We start from the raw sequence: 20,609 nt of genomic DNA on the forward strand, positions 1-20,609 counted from the left end.
TAAGAGGCAATTGAAAATACCATGGCTTGGGTTAGGCGCACCTTAGTCTTCAAGGCGACATCTTTCTTCTGCATCACTTGAAAGAGGTCTTTTGCAGCAGATTTGCCCAATGCAATACGTCATCTGATGTCTTGACTGCTGCTTCCATTGGTGTTGATTGTAGAACCAAGTAATACAAAGTCCTTGACAACTTCAAGCTTTTCTCCACCCATTGTGGAACTGTTTATTGGGCCAGTTGTGAAGAATTTTGTTTTCTTACTATTGAAGTGCAATCCATACTGCAGACTGTAGTCTTTAATCTTCATCAGTAAGTGGTTCAAGTCATCCTCATTTGCAGTAAGCAAAGTTGTGTCATCTGTGTATCTCAGGTTATTAATGACTCTTCCTTCAATCCTGATGCCACATTCTTCTTCACATAATCCAGCTTGTCGGATTATTTGCTCAGCACACAAATTGAATAAGTATGGTGAAAGGACTCAACCCTGACACACTCCCTTCTTGATTTTAAACCATGCGGTATCCCCTTGTTCTCTTTGAACAACAGCCTCTTGATCTATGTACAGGTTCCTCATGAGTACAATCAAATGTTCTGGAATTCCCATTCTTCTCAATGTTATTCATAATTTGTTATGATCCACACAATCAAATGCTTTTGCATAGTCAATAAAACATAAGTAAACATCTTTCTGGTATTCTTTGCTTTCAGCCAAGATCCATCTGACATCAGTTATGATATCTCTCATTCCATGTCTTCTTCTGAATCCAGCTTGTGTTTCTGGAAGTTCTCTGTCAATATATTGCTGCAACCGTTTTTGAGTTATCTTCAGTAAGATTTTATTTATATGTGATATTAATGATATTGTTCAATAATTTCCACATTCTGTGGGATCACCTTTCTTTGGAATGGGTACAAATATGTATCTCTTCCAGTCAGTTGGCCAGGAAGCTGTCTTCCAAATCTCTTGGCACAGCTGAGTGAGTGCCTCCAGCGCAGCATCCATTTGTTGAAACGTCTCAATGGGTATTCTGTCAAGTCCTGGAGCCTTGTTCTTCGCCAATTCTTCCAGTGCAGCTTTGACTTCTTCCTTTCAATATCATTGGCTCTTGATCATATGCCACTTCCTGAAATGAATGAACATCAACTAATTCTTTTGGTACGGTGACTCTGTGTATTGCTTTCATCTTCTTTTGATGTTTCCTGCATCATTCAATATTTTGCCCATAGAATCTTTCAATATTGCAATTCAAGGCTTAAATTTTTCCTCAGTTCTTTCAGTTTGAGAAATGGTGAGCATGTTCTTCCCTTTTGGTTTTCTAACTCCAGGTCTTTGCACATTTCATTATAATAATTGGCTTTGTCTTCTTGAGCCACCCTTTGAAATCTTCTGCTCAGCTCTTTTGTCATTTTTTCCATTTGCTTTAGCTACTCTCCACTCAAGGGCAAGTTTCAGAGTCTTTTCTGACATCCATTTTGGCCTTTTCTTCCTTTCTTGTCTTTTTGATGACCTCTTGCTTTCTTCATTGATGCTGTTCTTGATATAATCACACAATTCCTCTGATTTTTGGTCACTGGTGTCCAGTGCATCAGACCTGTTCTTTAGATGGTCTCTAAATTCAGAGGAATATTATCAAGGTCATATTTCAGTTCTTGTGGACTCATTTTAAATGCCTTCAACTTCAAGCTGAACATGCATATGAGCAGTTGATGGTCTGTTCCACAGTCAGCTCCTGGACTTGTTTTGGCTGAAGACATTGAACTTCTCCATAGCCTCTTGCCACAGATGTAGTCATTCTGATTCCTGTGTATTCCATGTGGTGAAGTTCATGTGTACAGCCATCATTTATATTGTTGAAAAAAGGTATTTGCAATGAGTAAGTCATTCGTCTTGCAAAATTCTATCATGTGATCTCCAGTGTTATTTCTATCACCGAGGCCATATTTTCCAACTATCGGTAACTCTTGTTTTCAACTTTTGCATTCCAGCCAACAGTGATAATCAATACCTCTTGATTGCATGTTCAGTCAATTTCAACTGCAGAAGTTGGTAGAAATCTTCAGTTTCCTCATCTTTGACTTTGGTGGTTGATGCATAGATTTGAATAATAGTAGTATTAACTGGACTTCCTTGGAGGTGTTTGGATATTATCCTATCACTGACAGTGTTGTACTTCAGGACAGATCTTGAAACAGTCTTTGTGATGATGAATGTTACACCATTCCTCTTCAATTTATCATTCCTGGCATAGTAGATCATATGGTCATCTGACTCAAAATGGCCCAAAACCAGTCCATGTGAGTGCACTAATGCCTAGAATATTGATCTTTATGCATTCCATTTCATTTTTGATAACTTCCAATTTTCCTAGATTCATACTCTGTACATTCCATGTCTAATTATTAATGGATGCTTGCATCTATTTCTATTCATTTTGAGTTGTGCAACATTAACAAATGGAGGTCCGGAAAGCTTTACTCCATCCATATCATTAAGATCGTCTCTACTCTGATTATAACTAATTCATTGAATAAGCAAATTTTGGTGGCTTACACCAATGAAGGAGCTCTGGTGGCACAGTGCCTAAGGCATTTGACTGCTAAACCCATCAGCCACCCCTTGGGAGGGAAATGAGGCAGTCTGCTTCCACAAAGATTTACCACCTTAGAAACCCAAATTGATTGCTGTGAATCGGAATTGACTTGATGGCAGTGGGTTTTGTTTGCCTGTTTTTGTTTTTTTTTGTTTTACATCAATCAGAGATTGTTGTTGTTGTTATGTGCCGTCGAGTCATACCTGACTCATAGCGACCCCTCCTTGGGTTTCTGAGGCAGTATCACTACGGAAGTAGGATTGCCCAACCTTCCTTCCGAGGAGTGGCTGGTGGGTTTGAACCGCCAGCCATCTGGTTAGCAGGCAAGTGTCTTAGCCACTATGCTACCAGAGCTCCTAATCAGAGATTAGGGTTTTTTTTGTTTTGTTTTGTTTTCTTCATTGTCTTTAAGCATACTACGCTGGCTCTCATTTTCCTCACTTGTCACAGCATGATGGGAATAGTCTAACTTTCTGATCACTTTCAGGTATTAAAAAGTTCAGTCTAACCTAAAAATTAACCTCTTTCTAGCTTGTGCTTGATTCCCTAAAGCTTGGGGACTAGCAGTGCTGAAATGAAGGCATGAGTCTGTTCCCTCACTCTTCTCAGTCTACCTCCTCTCATCCCTATTTCCAGCTCATCTAAGGTTGTGACAGGGGCAGGGAGTAAGGGTAAAAGGCAAAGCCTGTTTACCTGGATAAGGTGATTTGTGGTTGTCTCTTGGCTCTCATATAATTCCAACCACAGCAGGCAGTCCACTGATGTTCTATTGTGGGAATTCATTAGTGGGCTCATCAGTATTACCCATGGATGTCCACCTTGTATCATTTCCTGACACAGATAATACTACACTCTCTGTCTAAACTCTCACGTCCTCCCTTTCCACCATGGCCCTGCTCTGGGCTCTCCTTGGTCCACTCTGGGCTCTCCTTGGTCCAGCAGGAAGCTGGCAAAGAGTTCCAACGCACATCCTTGCCCTGCTAAATGCTGCACTGAGAAGGCAGACCCCTACTGCTACACTTTCTCCTCACTTTGCCATTGCAGTTTGCTCCAGCCATCATTTTACATTTGGATGTCTCTGGGCAAAAGGCAGGCACCAGTATCTGCCCTTAGGTAGGTCCCCAGATACCCAGGGTCACACTCCAGGAGTAGTGCTTCAAGAGCCTATGGATTTCTGCCAGTCAGTCACAGCCAGGGGATGAGAGATGCCACAATCCCAAGAGAATCCCCCTCCCCAAAACAAAAACAAAAACAAAACTATTGTCATTGAGTCAATTCCAACTCATAGCAACCCCACTGGGCTTCTGAGGTTGTAAACCTTTATGGAAGTAGATTGCCCCATCTTCCTTCCATGAAGTGGCTGATGGGTTTGAACTGCCAACCTTCTGGTTAGCAGTCAAATGCTTGGGCACTGCACCAAGAGGAGACACCCTAAGCTCTGTGGGCAATTATCTTGGTGGCTCCTTAGCTTGGTCTGAGTTGAGGGAAATACCTCCCTTCCTTTTCCCCAAGAGAAGGATCCCTATTTCTGAGAATCTTCTTCAAGGAGAACTGTTCCCTAGTGGGTCTCCAGCATTGGGCTTTAGGAGCATGACTTTAGGAGGAGATGATCAAAGGCCTTGCTCTTGGTAAGGTGGCTGAGATGTTTCTCATCCCTCCCTTTAGTATTGAGCACACTTTTCAACCACTGTCCTTAATATGGAGGTTCCAGCAGAAACCCTGAGACACAGGAAAAGTCCCAATCTATATCTTGTTGCATTGTTAAATCTGTTGATGTTTTCCTTTATGGATTTTGAATTTCGAGTCTTGCACAAGAAGTGTCTCCCCACCACCCTTGGGGTTATAGAAATGAACTTCATGTTCTTTTCCTGTGTCTCAGATTTTTTATTTTACCTTCAGATATTTATTTTACCTAGAATATATTTCTTACATAGGATGCTAGCAATCCAGCTTTTTTTTTTTTTTTTTTTTTCTGCTTTCTTCCAAACAAATAGGCAATGCCATCAGCTTGATTTCCCAAAGAAATAATTATTTTTCTTCCTGGAATGCCAACTTTGTAACATATTATGTTCTTACATATAGTTGGTTCTGTATTTTTACTCCTTATTTTGTTCCATTTATCCTTTTGATTATTCCTAGGCCAATATCATGGTTTCGATTAAATTATGCATCTAATCAGTGTTAACATCTATAGTTTTTTTAGTTAGTTAGCATTATCATTGTTTGTATAGTTAGTTATAATACCTAGTACTATTTAATATCACCCCTTACTAATCTTTTTCAAACTAATTTTTGGCCATTTTTGCACATTTATTCTGTGATGTTAATTTTAAAATCAGTTTGCCTGTTTTAAAAAGAAAAAAGAGGTGACTGGAATTAGGTTCTACTTACATATTAATTTGCAGTTAAATAATATCTAAAAGTATTAAATCCTCATATCTGAAAAGATGGTATAGCCTTGAATAACAAGGACTCTTTAATGGTAGAATTCGAGACTTCTTGTGGATGGATAAGGAGCTTTTTTGTTTACATAGTTGTGTAGCAGGAGGGCAAGGGACCTAACTCACATCCCGTCATTCATCTCACGTAGCCAAATAACCATTCTCTCTAGATCCTGTTCTGCAGGCCCAGAGCTGAGGCTGTAGCAAACCAAGGGAAAATTACCATCAACTTGCAATTACCTTTGCCTTTGTCAGAGTCCTTACAGATGATATCAAATGAATCATTATAATAGCTCCTATTTATTGAGGAACTACCGTATTTTTTAGCAAATAACGCACCCATGTAAATAATGTACCCACACATACAATGCATGGAAATGATGAAACTAGATAAGATATTTCTGGCATAGTGTGCCCATGCATGTAGCACATTTCCAGAAGTGAACATTACCATGTGTGTACTACACTTTTTGTGGTATTTCCCCTATTACAAGTAAATCATATCATTCTGCTCATTTTCTTTAATCTCCTGTACATGTGGATAAAAATAGCCTGAAAATGTTATTTTTGATCATAATTGTAGAATAAAGATATAAGCCATGCTTAAAAAGTCATGCATCGAGTTTGGTAGTCCCCCAGTAATCAGAAAATAAACAATCAAAACTGTGTTTGTTTCTATTAATTTGCTAATTATAGTGCATTAGCTCAACAGTTGAATGCATAAACCTTATAAGATTGTCTTAAGTGAAATCATTGGGTTATATTAGGTCTGCTTATTTCATGGTTTAATTATGTCTTCTTAGTGTTAAATGAAGTCAGCAACACGTAAATTAAAATTGGCATATTGTGCCTATGAAAATAACACAGAGGAGGTTTGCACAGTTGGCAAAAAATGTGTAATGTCCACATTATTTGTGGAAAAAACCATGTGCTGAGTATCTCATTAAGTACTTTACCAATATTATGTTATGTCTTTACAGTAAATCTGTAAAAGTGGAGATTAATATCCATATTTAATAGACGAGAACAGTGAGTTTCAAGAGGTCAAATGACCACTAGAAATTGTCCGAGCTGGGATGGAAAAGAGTCTATCTACATCCAAAGCTCTTCTTCATTCTACCAAATAATGCCACCATTCCCAAAGAGCAATTACTCCAATTCAGGCTGATCACCAAACTCTTTTAGATTTGCTTAACTTTGAAATAGAGCCTCTCTTTCACTCTGTAGTGGATGTAAGCTTGCCAATTAGATTTTGTCTGCCATGGCATTAACTTGAGTTCCGGCATGAGTTCCAGCAGAAGGTTGGAGGGGCAAAATGTTGCCAGCCCTGGATGTACCCCTTTGCTAAACCACATGTGCATCCTGATCTATCACTCATTGATAACTGAGCATTCTACAGCTGTTCTTCTACATTGACAGTCATTGCTTAGGGCATCTGAGACCAACCTTACCAATGCATGGGCAGTTGTTTCAGTGTTGTAATGGGAGCTCTGATGATCTTGGAGCTTTGGGAACATTTCCACCTCCTCTTTAATCTCCTGCATATGTGGATAAAAATAGCCTGAAAATGTTACTTTTGATCATAATTGTATAATAAAGATATAAGCCATGCTCAAGAAGTCATGCATCGAGTTTGGTATTCCCCCAGTAATCAGAAAATAAACAATCAAAACTGCGTTTGTTTCTATTAATTTAATCTGCTAATTATAGTGCATTAGCTCAACAGTTGAATGCACAAACCTATCCAGAGGCACCTCAAAAGATAGGCTGGCGATCTGCTTTTAAAAATGCATGGAGCAGTCCTACTCTGCACACATGGGGTCACCATGAGTCAGAATTGACTAGACAGCAACTAACAACAATATAACAGACAAGCCAATCACCATCTCCCTTTATCCTCTTAGAGCATGTTTTCAGCCATGTTTTAGTTACCCCTAGATTCTAGGTAGGGAAGGGCAAGGGCTGGAGTGCTGTGATCAGTTTTTCTGCCCTGCTCTATTGAATCAGGAGCACTGCCTGTCTGTGGAGGGGTCCTTAGGTCAGGATTTCTCATGCATAGAAAGTTGCTTGAGTGGAGCCTATTTCAGCTCTGCCCTCCCATTATCCCATTTTAGCAGTCTTTGGCAATGCTAACCAGAAGGCTGGCGGTTCAAACCCACCAGCCACTCCTTGGAAGGAAGATTGGGCAATCCACTTCTTTAGTGATACTGCCTCGGAAACCCAAGGAGGGGTCACTATGAGTTGGATCCAACTCAAGGGCAGTGAGTTTTTTTTTTTAATTCAAACACAAGCAAATAAGCAAATAGTTGTGGTTGGTGTCTCCTTCTCTCTTTAAAAATGTGAATTAAATAATGATAATAATAAACTAAAAAAGAAAAGCATTCACCTGTATTACTCACACTATGTTTTCCACTTCTCAGGATTTTCGACCAGCTTCTGTCTAGACATTTATTTATGTACATAACTGTATCTGTAGTCTGACCAGATGGTACTTCTGTCTTTTCAGTCCACCTCACATCACATTTCCTGCCTGCCTTTACTTACTCCCCTTCAAGCTGTGCAACCACTCCGTCAAGTGGATGCACAGACTGCCCTACCCCTGGACTGGACACTTAGGCTATCTCCAGTTAAAGTTACTACAGTGTTGCAGCAACTTTTTATTTGCATGAGTTCCTTGAAATATACTTCAGGAGAGAGATTACCAAGCGTTTTTATCTTGCTTTCCTTCCTGCACTGCTTTCTCCTCTCTGTCCATTGCCTCAGTTTGTCTCTGGCTGGGTTCATGACTTCTCCCATCTGGCTAATTCTGCCTCCTTCCGGCATACCTTAAATAGCTCCCATTCCCTTCTGGTAACTCGTTTCAGCTAGTTGAGAGGGAGGAGGCAGGCAGGGGCTCACCTGAATGAAGGTTCGTTTCCTCCTCTCTCGGAGCCAGCTTAACTTTAAGTGAGAATCTCATTAACTGGATGAAGGAAGGATTTAAGATGATGGAAGTCAGTGAAACCAGTGTTTTCTTTGAGAGAGAGAAATTAAGAAATCCAGTATGTTAAGAAATTCAGTAAAAATCTTTAAAAAAAAAAATCACTCCAAATGACTTAACAGCTATTTTTAGGCACAAGAGCTTAAATTACGCGGGGCTGACCCACGCGGGCTGGGTAACCTCACAGTAAACAGGGCTAGCAGGGAGTTTCCAGACAGGAGGCAGCCCCGCCTCGGCGGAGCGCTCATCGTAGCTGCGACAGGGAAGCCAGCAAACCCTCCCACCGGGCCTCCGCGCCTCCGGGCAAATCAGTCATCTTTCCGGCCTCTGGCGCCCCTTGGCGCCATGAGCTGGAGTCACAGTCTTCGTGCTCACCCCGGCGGAGCTCTGCAGACGCCTGGGCACAGCATCCTGAGCAGAGGGATGTGGAGAGGCTCTAGAGCCAATCAAGTCCCCCTCCACCACTCCTCCCTCAATAAATATGCAGGTGGCATTCTGCTTGGGAGGTAGGACAAGGCAACTGAGAATCAGAGATCTAGGTGAAGCTCTGGAAGTGTTAGCCCCCGAAGCTCTGCATGAACTAGGTCTGTCTGAATGAAAGTCTGTGCTGTTTTTGATTGGGGAGGGTGAAGAGAGAGACTTTCAGTGAGGAATCTGGACAGAATGAGGGCAGGGCATTCCTGGCATGAGGTGAAGGGAGTTTGCGGGCTGACATTAAGGGTCTGAGGGCCCTAAGAACCTGACACGTTTCTCCCTAAAGGGGTCAAGTTCACAAGGGTCTCCCTGAGGGTAGGTTGGTCCCTTGCTTGTCATTATCTCTACTTCTGCCTCTGGAGTGAATTAAGGATTTGATGTTTTTCTAATATGTTCAGCTTGCTTTTTTATGCTTGTCTATATGCTCCCTAGCCTCACAGTCACTTCCCTTCCCTTCTTATCCCAGAGAAATATGGTCATAGAAAGCTCTACTATCAGTCATTCTCATTTAGTATGAATTGGAGTTGCTGTGGGATTTTTCAGGTATTTTATTTTAGGCCAGCTTCTAATTGCGGAATGAAGGCTTTAGATAGATAATAGATGCTGAAAGTCAGCTGTGACTCATGGTGACCTCAGGTACAACAGAAAAATGTGTTCCCTGGACCAGCATCATCTTCATGATCACCAGATGGTTCTAGTCCACCGTCGCGGCTATTGTGCCCATCCATCTCACCAAGGGGGTCCTTCACCCCCGTTGGCCCTCTACTTCACTAAGCATGATATCTTTCCTCTAGCTATTGATCTTTTTTGATGACTTGTACAAAGCAAGCGAGTTAAACAATGTTTTTTTTGTGATCCATAAAGTTTTCATTGTCTAATTTTCAGAAGTAGATCACCAGGCCCTTCTTTCTAGTCTGAATCTGGTAACTTTACTGAAACCTGTCTACCACGAGTGACCCTGCTAGTATTTGAAATAATGGTGGCATAGCTTCCAGCATCACGGCAACATGCAAGCCGCCATAGTATGACAGATGGGTGGTGGAAGGAAGGATTTGTCTATTAAAACCATTTTTTTTTTTTTTTGCTTTGAATGTTTTTTGTCAATACCACATGTTTTCATTAATGGAATGCATGCTGAATCAAGAAGCATTTCTGAAAATTTCTTATGAAATAGGATTTTGATAATTTTACAATGACACTATGTCCTGCTGGACTCTTGGGACATAATTATATGGGGCACAGTACTCTGGATGTAAAATTATATGGGACATATATGTCCCTCTGGACTTGGGGGGTAGGATTATGGGTCACATATATTCTTCTGGACTCTGCACCATCTTCTAGATCCCTTGACATGTGCATGCAATTCAAAGCTCCTGAAAATGTGATATTCACAGTCTGTTTATGTAAAGATTTACAGCCTTGTAAACCCTATGAGGCAGTTCTACTCTGTCCTATAAGTCACTGAGTTGGAATTCAATTCATGACAATGAGTTGTTTTCTTTTGTTTTGTTTATACTCATCATAAGGAGCCCTGGTGGTGCAGTGATTAAGTGCTTTGACTAGTAACTGAAAAGTCAATGGTTTGAACCTACCAACTGCTCCATGGGAGAAAGATGTGACAGTTTGCTTCTGTAAAGATTAGAGCCTAAGAAACCCTACTTGACAGTTCTACTCTGTCATATGAGATAGCTATGAGTCAGAATCAACTTGAAGGCACCCAACAGTAATAAGAGATCATTTAACCAAGGGGTAGGTAAACTACAGCCTAATCCTGCTTATAGTGTGTTTTTGTATGGCTTGCGGACCAAGAATGGCTTTTACATTTCTAAAGGACTATTTAAAAAGGAGGAGAAGACAGAGAGGCAGCAGTGACAGAGCCATATGTGACTCACAAAGCCTGAAATATATGCTGTCTGGCCCTGTACAGAAAAAGCTTGTTGTCCCCTCATTTTACAGATAGGAATGCTGAGGTCCAGAGAAATGGAAGGATTTACCTACAATATGCAGATAAATCAATGGCAGAAGGAGCTGTTATGAGTTGGTGGAGAGACCTCTGGTACTAGTCCTAGCTCTGCCAGGATGCTTGAATAATCTCCTGTCTGGGTCTCAGTGTCCCCACCTTTTCAAGGGTGATGTCCTATGGCTCTAAACCACACCTCAAAAAACTAGTTGCCCACTCAAGATGCTTCCCACACATGCCAGCTCTCTGTGATGGTGATAGGCCACTGGAAAGATATTTTGGGGGTGGATTGATCTTTCAGTTTTACATGTCACCACTAAGCTATGAATTCCTCTGATTGTGAACAAGCAAGGCAGAATGTGTGTATGTTTGGAGAAATGGTTATTGTCACACCCCACCTGATTCATGTCTTCTCTTTGGCCCCTTGCCTACAGTGCCACCATCCAAGCCAGACTGCGGCATCAATGGAGAGACTGTGATTGGGAACAACATTGAGCTCACCTGCCAATCAAAGGAGGGCTCACCGGCCCCTCAGTACAGTTGGAAGAGCTACAACATCCTGAACCAGGAGCGGCCTCTGGCCCAACCAGGTAACAAGCATCCACAAGAAGGTGGGATCCCTTACTTCAAGGTGCAGCTGATTGGTTAGAGTAGCCAGATCCTGGAGCTGACCAATCAAATTTCCCTAAAGTCTGCCCTCCCCATTCCCAGTTGCCGCTGAGATATCTTGGGTCATCTTTCTAAGCACCATTTTCCTCATTTGTAGAAGGATGTTGAAAATAATAATAACTACCTCTTAAGTTGTGAAAAGTAAAAATCATTCATAAAGCACTTATGGTCACTATGAGTTGGAATCAACTCAACAGCAGTGGGTTTGATTTGGGTATTTAAAGCACATTGTAACAGGAAACTCTTAATAAATCGTAACCATTGTTTTCTGTATTCAATTCTCTTCAATAAGCAGGAATTGTTAACCACTCTTTGCAAGGCACTGCATGGGATTTTTATTTTGAAGATGATTCTGTCCTAAAGTATATAAGGCCACAAGTTTAACTCTATGGCTCCACCCAAGAGTACAGGATTTCTTATTCCCATTCCCTGATCAAGCCAGTCCATCTCAGACTTCATTGACCTCACCTCCCTAAACATACTCGTTTATGGTCACAACCAATGACACCACCACGTCTGCTGTGAGGGTCCCATGTTCTATGGGAAGGGGATGTTAGATTCAGCTCCAGTCACCAGGAGACCAGTTTTGTACTAGGCAGATTGGTATTTGACCTTTGGGTAAGGAAACAAACTGATTACAAAAAAAAAAGCTATATAAATCTCCTACAGTGGGGCTCTGATGGCATAGTGCCTATGGCATTTGACTGCCAACCAGAAGGTTGGTCGTTGAAACCTACCAGCCACTCCATGGAAGGAAGACTGGGCAATCTACTTCTGCCTTGGAAACTCAAAGGGGGTCGCTATGAGTCGGAATCACCTCGATGGCAGTGAGGTTTTTTTTTGTTGTTGTTGTTATTTTTAGTTTACAGTGGGGCCAAGTGGTGTGGAAATACTCTGGTAGAAGCCCTAAGTCCCTAGAGCCCACTGGCTGCCCGGCCAACTGCATCTAGTGCTCCTGAAGAGCTAGAAAGACTAGACCTGAAAGGTATCCATCAGATTTAACATCTGGAGATCTTCCAGTTCAGTGTGGGTTTAAAGGAAGCAGGAGGTAAAAAGTGGAGCCAGTGGGTGTAAACAACCATTCCAAGAAGATGGGATACGAGAGGGAGGGAAGAACGTTTGGTGTCTTGGGTAAGCATGGCCAGATGCGTGTACAGATTGGGCATTCAACTGAACAACAATGAACTTTGTCACTCTATTTTTCCTTTGTGTGGGAGTGCAAAACAAGAACTTCTGAAAAATGAAAAAGAGTGAATAGAATCTATTTGCTCTAATGTAAAATAGAAACTGCAAAGTGAATTTCAGCAAGGTTCCTGTTTTGTTTACATACTTCTGGTTGGCAGATTTTCATCGAGTATGTCTGAAGTTTTGGTTGAAACTACCTGGCAGTGTTTCTTCGGCTCTGTGGCCGCCTACTCTCTGGCCTGTGAATAACCACAGACTCCAGTGATGGTCACAGAAGGTCTGCCATGGACACTGATTGTATGTGACCTCCTTTCCAGCAAAGTATATATCCAGAGACCCAAAGCTGAAGGTTACAAGGTGATAAATGTGATGGTGGTTTTATACCCAGTAATGTTGTAACACAGAAGATATTTAAGGGATAAAAGACATTTCTCAAAATAAGGAGTATTTGAGCTGGCAATATAGTATGGTGGTTAGAAGTATGGCCTGGACTTGAATCCTGACTCTACACTTTGTTAGCTGTGTGACCTTGGCAAGTTACTTAACTTCTCTGTGCTTTGGTTTCTGCATCTGTGCAACAGGCATAATATTGGTGTTTACTTCAAAGGGCTGTTGTGAGGATTAAATAAAGGTACATGTAAAGCTCTGAGGTCATACCTGGTAGATAGTAAACACTCAAATGCTAGGTATTACTAGCTGTTCTTTGAGCTGGGGCCTGAAAGATGCATTGGCTAGGTGTGGGGAGCAGCATGGGAACCATGAATATGTGGTGTGGCTGACGGGTAAGGTGAACACACAGGAATGATGGGGAGACATTAGGTAAGAAAAGCAAGGATGGAAGATCATGAAGGGCCTGTGCATCAGATTAGGGAGGTTATCCTTTTCTAAGTCCTGGGTACCTTCTGAGGGGTTTTACAGTAGGAAACAACAGATGGGCATCTCAAATACACCTCCTCTGCCTCCATCAGGAAAAACTCTTCTGGTTGTTAGAAGCCAAGACTTAGTTCTTCAGTGGTCCCAAAGGGATTTCCTGAGGACAGAAAGAGGGCTAAAGAGAGATTTTCTGATTTACTTCGGAGAAGCTGCCTCAAGTTAAGATTTGCTCAGGGTCAGAAGTGGGATGAGGGGGTGGCAGAAAGAATGTGGTTAATGGTAATAACAACACCATCTTCATCTGGAGGATGCCAGGTTGTTGTTGTTGTTGTTAGGTGCCATTGAGTCACTTCCAACTCATAGTGACCCCATGCACAGCAGAACGAAACACCACCCGATCCTGAGCCAGCTCCATGATCCTTGCTATACTTGAGCCCATTATCGCAGCCACCATGTCAATCCATCTCTTTGAAGGCCTTACCCTCTTTCGTCGACCTGCCACCTTACCAAACATGACATCCTTCTCCAGGGAATGGTCCCCTCTGACAACATGACCAAAGTAGATGAGACGAAGTCTGGCCATTCTCGCTTCCAAGGAGCATCTCGGCTGCACTTCTTCCAGGACAGATCTGTTAGTTCTTTTGGCAGTCCATAGTACATTCAGCATTCTTCACCAGCACCACAACTCAAAAGCATCAGCTCTTCTTCGGTCTTCCTTATTCATTGTCCAGCTCTCACATGCATACCAGGCAATTGGAAATATCATAGCCCATGTCAGGAGCACCTTACTCCTCAAGGAGACATCCTTGCTCCTCAGCACTTGGAAGAGTTCCTTCGCAGCTGACCTGCCCAGTGCTACATGTCGTCTAATGGACTGACTGCTGCTTCCATTGGTGTTGATTGTAGAACCAAGCAACGTGAACTCTTTGACAACCTCAATCTTTTCCCCATTTATAGCTGCTTATTGGTCCAGTTGTGAGGATTTTTGTCTTCTTTATATTGAGATGTAATCTATACTGCACACTGTGTTCCTCAATCTTCATCCGTAAGTGCCTCAAGTCATCTTCACTTTCAGCAAGCAAAGTTGAATCATCAGCATATCTCAGGTTGTTAATGATTCTTCCTCCAATCCTGATGCCACGTTTTTCTTCATATAGTCCAGCTTCTTGGATTATTTGCTCAGCATATAGATTGAATAAGTATGGGGAAAGGATACAACCCTGATGCACTCCCTTCCTGATTTTAAAACATGCAGTGTCCCCTTGTTCCATTAGAACAACAGCCTCCTGGTCAAGGTACAGGTTCCTCGTGAGTACAATCAAATGTTTGGGAATTCCCATTCTTCTCAATGTTATCCATAATTTTTCATGATCCACACAATCAAATGCCTTTGCATAATCAATAAAGCACAAGTAAACATCTTTCTGATATTCTTTGCCTTGAGCCAAGATCCATCTGACAACAGCTATGATATCCCTTGTTCCACGTCCTCTTCTGAATCCAGCTTGCACTTCTGGAGGTTCTCTGTCAATATACTGCTGCAACCATTTTTGAATTATTTTCAGTAAGATCTTACTTGCGTGCAATATTAATGATATTGTTCGATAATTTCCACAATCTATGGTTGGAATGGGTACAAATATGGATCTCTTCCAGTCAGTTGGCCAGGTAGCTGTCTTCCAAATCTCTTGGCATATCCAAGTGAGTGCTTCCAGTGTGGTATCCATTTGTTGAAATATCTCAATGGGTATTCCATCAATTCCTGGAGCCTTGTTCTTCACCCGTTCCTTCATTGCAGCTTCAACTTCTTCCTTCAGTACCATTGGTTCTAGATCATATGCCACCTCTTGAAATGGATGAAGATCAACCAGTTCTTTTTGGTACAGTGACTCTGTGTATTCCTGCCATCTTCTTTTGATGTTCCCTGCATCATTCAATGTTTTGGCCTTAGAATCTTTCAATATTGCAACTCAAGGCTTAAATTTTTTCCTCAATTCTTTCAGCTTGAGAAATGCTGAGTGTGTTCTTCCCTTTTGGTTTTCTAACTCCAGGTCTTTGCACATTTCATTATAGTAATTGGCTTTGTCTTCTTGAGCTGCTCTTTGAAATCTTTGGTTCAATTCTTTTATCTTGTCATTTCTTCCATTTGTTTTAGCTACTCTCCACTGAAGGGCAAGTTTCAGAGTCTCTTCTGTCATCCATTTTGGTCTTCTCTTCTTTTGTTGTCTTTTTAGTGGCCTCTTGCTTTCTTCATGGATGGTGCTCTTGATATCATCCCATAATTCATCTGGTTTCTGGTCATTGGTGTTCAATGCATCAAATCTATTCTTTAGATGGTCTCTAAATTCAGGAGGGATATATTCTAGATCATATTTTGGCTCTCTTGGACTTGTTTTAATTGTCTTTAACTTCAAATTGAACCTGCATATGAGCAGTTGATGGTCTGTTCCACAATCAGCTCCTGGCCTGGTTTTAGCTGAAGATATTGAGCTTCTCCATCACCTCTTGCCACAGATGTAGTCATCTGATTCCTGTGTGTTCCATCTGGTGAAGTCCACCTGTAGAGCCCCGTTTGTGTTGTTGAAAAAAGGTGTTTGCAATGAACAAGTCGTTAGTCTTGCAAAATTCTACCATGTGAGTTCCAGCATTATTTCTGTCACCAAGGCCAAATTTTCCAACTACTTGTGATTCTTTTTTGTTTCCAACTTTTGCATTCCAGTCACCAGTGATAATTAACACATCCTGATTGCATGTTTGGTCAATTTCAGACTGCAGACGTTGATAAAAATCTTCAATTTCCTCATCTTTGGCTTTGGTGGTTGATGCATAAATTTGAATAATAGTCATATTAATGAGTCTTCCTTGTAGGTGTATACATATTATCCTATCACTGACAGCATTGTACTTCAGGACAGATCTGAAAGCCAGGTAGGGTTCTCAAAGTCAGTTGTCTCCACTCTGCCTCACAGAGCCCTGAAGAGTTTATCGAAGTGTTGTTCCTCACTGGCTCCGTCCCTACCTGGAAACACTGCAGTCCACAGTGGATGATTTCAAGAGGAGGCTTTCTCCATTCTTGTACATCTGAAGACAGAATCTCCATCCCTAGAAATTTGTTCCTTTGACTTAGCAGTGAGAGGAAGCAGGCTGGCAGTGAAAAGAACAGGGAATCTGGAATCCCTTTTACAGGGAGCTGAGTTATGGCTTCCCCACTTTCTAGCTATAAGTCTCTCAGCCTCTCTAACCCTTAGTATTATCATCTGAAAAACTAGGATGAAAATAATACTACTTTTCTGAAGGTTGGGACAAGGAAAACATGAGATTATGCAGGTGATTATTTGTAAACTCTGTCCCAGTCTGTCAAGTTTCAAGGACTGAAAGAATAGGGATTTGCATATTGGAGGAGGGAGAGGTAATTCTGGGGGCTGAAGCCTTTTGAGGGAGAAGATTCTGAAGGGTGAGCTAGGTTCTCAACAGCCCAACTCATAGCAGCTGGAGAGGATCTTAAGGGCCTGGGTATGAAGTGGCAACTCAAGCTTGTTGAGGAGTCATGGGATCAGGACAAAGGGAAGCAAAGTTAAATCCTGTCAATTTGACATCCATGTCCTGGGGAGGCCAAAGCTTCTTTGGAGGGAAGTCTCCCCACAGCTGGAGTAGAAGTAGAGGTGGGAAGCCAACAATCCTGTGTGTTTCCCTCTGTAACCACAAGGTGTCACCACTGTAGTGGTAACATTAATTTTAGCCGGCTTTCAGAAACTTTCCAAGAGGAAAAGGGGCTTGGGAGCCTCAACTCAGAATAGAAGCAGGTCCTGTGGCACTGGATAGGTGCTGGCTCATCCCAGAGTAGCTTCTAGTGTTCACTGTTTGCTTCACAAAGCAGCAGAAGGATGGTACTTACTCCCCAACCATGGAGAAACTGTAGAGTTTCAACTGGGCTTTGATATCTTTAAAGGTCCTGAGACGGCTTCCATCTGCAATGTGCTACATAAACCTAATAAAACCCATTGCCATCAAGCTGATTCTGACCCATGGCGACCTCCTGTCTGACAGAGGAGAACTGTGCTCCATAAGGTTTTCTATGGCTGATTTTTTGGAAGCACATCACCAGGCTTTTCTTCAGAGGCACTTTTGGATGGACTTGAACTTATGACCTTTTTGGTTAGCAGCTGAGCACGTTAACCATTTGTACCACCCAGGAAACCCATAAACCTAATACATAGACGGGAGCGCTGGTGGTGTAGTGCCTAAGGCATTTGACTACTAACCAGAAAGCTAGCAGTTCAAACCCACCAGCCACTTCTCGGAAAGAAGGTTGGACAATCTACTTCTGTAGTGATACCACCTCGGAAACCCGAGGAGGTGTCGCTATGAGTTGGATCCGACTCAACGGCAGTGAATTTGTTTTTTTTTTTTTTTTGGTTTAACACACAGACAGAATTCACATTCTAAAGTAGTGAGGCTCTGATAAGAACTACAGATCCCCTACACATGCCCAGAATCAGAGTTAAGGGAGCACTTCCCAAAGTGTGTGCCTTCAAGATACTGCTTAAAAATAAACAATCATGTGGTCCAATTAGTTTAGAAAATGAGATCATTAATACCATAACTCTCTCTTAGAGATCCCCAGTGTTTGTTAGCATATTAAAAACCCCGAGGGACATGTTAATATTAACGTCAAGTTTCAATTCATTAGTCAGGTCACAACAAGACTTGGTCCTAAGTAATAAAAGTAAGAGATGTGCCTCATAATCCATTTGGTGAACTCTCCATCAGTCTTGACTATTAACTGAGGTGTGATGGATTATTTCACTTTTTAATTGACTGGTTTTTTTGAATACACAGGATTTAAACATCCATCCATGGAGCGCTGAGAGAGAGTGGGAAGAGTTGGGAGCTGAGGACTGGGGGCTCCTGAATAGCTAGCTCTAAAGGATCAAGCATTCAACTGGCCAATTAGTCCCTGAAGGACAGATGGGTAGACTGGGGGTGGACTGCTAAGGAAATCAGCCCATGGATTCCAGAAAGTAGGTCCTCAACCCAAAAAGTTTCCCCAGCAACTGGCACAGAGTAGACAACTACTATATATAGTTACTGAATGAACAAATGAATTTGAAAGTAAAAATAAATAAATAAAATTATTAAGTATATTTTAAATAATTAAAGCTCTGAGAGTTCTGACATTAAACAACTCATTTAACCTTAACTCAGTGATTTCTTAACACACTGAAGTACGGTATTCTAGCAACAAAGGGAGCATTTTACAGAGAATGGGCATCCAGAGAACAGTACTCTGGGTTTCAAGGGAAGAATTTGAGGAAAGTATATGTGAACACACTGGAAGAAAATAACCCCAAAGCAAAGTGCTATTATTTCTAGGTAGTGAGATTATGGGCAATTTTTATTTTATTCTCTCATCTTTATAGAGGCCTTCCCTGACCCTTTGGATGAGACTAAATTCACTTGCTGTAAGCTCAGATAGCACTTTGTTTTGATCTCTGTTTACCCTTGTATCACCAATGTTTCATGTCTGTCTTCCCTTGTAGACTGTAAAGTATAAGAGGAGAGAAAAAAGAAAGAAAGAAAAAAAAACAACTTCACTGCCATAGAGTCAATTCCAACTCATAGAGATGCCCATTGGGTTTCCAAGACTGTAAATCTTCACAGAAGTAGATTGTCCCATCTTCCTCCCATAGAGTGGGTGGTGGGTTTGAACCACTGACCTTCTGGTTAGCAGCCAAATGCCTTATCCACTATACTATCAGGGCTCCTTACAAGCACCTTGTTTATCTAGTTTTTAGCTGTCATCAGCATATGAAAATTTTCTGGATTGAATAGAATTTAATTGTTTTATGCAATATATAACTTTTTAATAATGAGTATGTATTACTTTTATAATACAATATATATATACATCTTTTTTAAGAAAGTTGTCAACTGTTCTAGAGAGTTCTAGATTTAAAACTGGATTTTGTCCCAGCTTTGCCATTTCTTAATTTTATGACCTTAGGTAAGTCATTTAACTTTGCTCAGCCTTCTGTTACCTCTGAAATTGGAGAATGAAATATTTGTTCCACCTACCATACAAGATTGTTTTGTGTACAATCAGACCCACTGCCATCAAGTCAATTCCAACTCACAACAACCCTATAGAACAGAGGACATAATATTTGAGGAAGTGTACTGACTGAATAGCACACCTACACAAGAAAAATCCACACCAACATACAGTTTCGCAGGGAGGAGAGAGGCTGCTCACCTGGTTTTGTCCATTGGACCTCAGGGGGAGCTGGTAAGAAATAAAGCTGGTTGCCAGAGCCACATCTGTAACCCTGTGACCATATTAAGAAGTTTGGAGTTCTTATTGAAGATCATGGGCAGCCTCGAAAATGGCTAAATAGAGTAGTGACAGGACCCTATTTGCAATTTAGAAGGATGCCTCTGGTTAGAAGGAGCCCCGGTGGCACAATGGCTAAACGTTCAACTACTAACCAAAAGGTTGGCTGTCCAAAACCAACCAACTGCTCCACAGGAGAAAGACTAGAGATCTACTCCAGTAAAGACTGCAGACTAGAAAACCGTTTGGGTCTGTTCTACTCTGTCATATGAGCACCTGACAACAACAACCACCTGGTGGCAACAAGAATCCTACAAGCCTGGTTCTGCTGGTAAACAAATCAAAAGACAATGGTCTCTAAATCTCTCAAAAAAGCAGAGTTATGATGATGCAACTTTGAGTACAGGACACATAAATATTTCCAAGAATAAAGTTCTCCCTTACAAGGTAGAGGAATTCACAGGGTCATAGATTTAGCAGAAAGGTCTTTCATGAGGACATGTGGTCCCTTCCCCTGAATTCAGGAGATGAAGTGTTTTCACTCCCACTTTCCAGATGAGGCAGTATGACTCATGGGAGTTAAAGGGCTCAATTAAGTGGTGGAAGATAAAGAGGAAAAGTCTAGACACACGCATACATTGCAGAAACCCAAGGCTCAGAGTTCTTCATTTCCTGAGCCTTCTTCCACATGAGTCCAAGCTTGGAATTCAGTTTCTGAAGATCATAAAAGTGATAATAATAATATGTTTTAACTTAGAAAGCATTTTCATGTAATATGTAATGTATATTATCTATATTACAGTGTATATTAAGGGAGCTTTGGTGGCGTAGTGTCCTTCCTTGGAAGGAAGGTTGGGCAATCTACTTCCGTAGTGATATCACCTTGGAAATCAAAGAAGGGTCACTATGAGTTGGATCCAACTCAACGGCAGTGAGTTTGGTTTTTTGGTTTTGAGTAATATTGTTTCCTGAACACTAACTACACATTGGACATTCTTTTTTGTTTTTTTAATTTTTTTAATTTTATTTTGATTTGGGTGAAGATTTACAGAGTAAATTCACTTTTCATACAGCAGTTCACATATACTTTGTCTCATGTCATTG

The 20,609-nt window shown here is 41.4% G+C and overlaps 1 protein-coding gene across 1 annotated transcript in view; it reads left to right on the forward strand.

Annotated features, from left to right (window-relative positions):
* The window catches only part of GPA33 (glycoprotein A33), a 37,479-nt gene that overhangs the window by 6,943 nt on the left and 9,927 nt on the right, over positions 1-20,609 (forward strand). Inside the window, exon 4 of the mRNA XM_007937790.1 lies at positions 10,882-11,037. Within this exon, the coding sequence (XP_007935981.1) occupies positions 10,882-11,037 (156 nt within the window). The remainder of the gene's footprint in view (positions 1-10,881; positions 11,038-20,609) is intronic.

The sequence above is a fragment of the Orycteropus afer genome, unplaced genomic scaffold, assembly GCF_000298275.1.
Source record: "Orycteropus afer afer isolate SDZICR_OR568_19922 unplaced genomic scaffold, OryAfe1.0 scaffold00044, whole genome shotgun sequence".
Lineage (NCBI taxonomy): Eukaryota > Metazoa > Chordata > Mammalia > Tubulidentata > Orycteropodidae > Orycteropus > Orycteropus afer.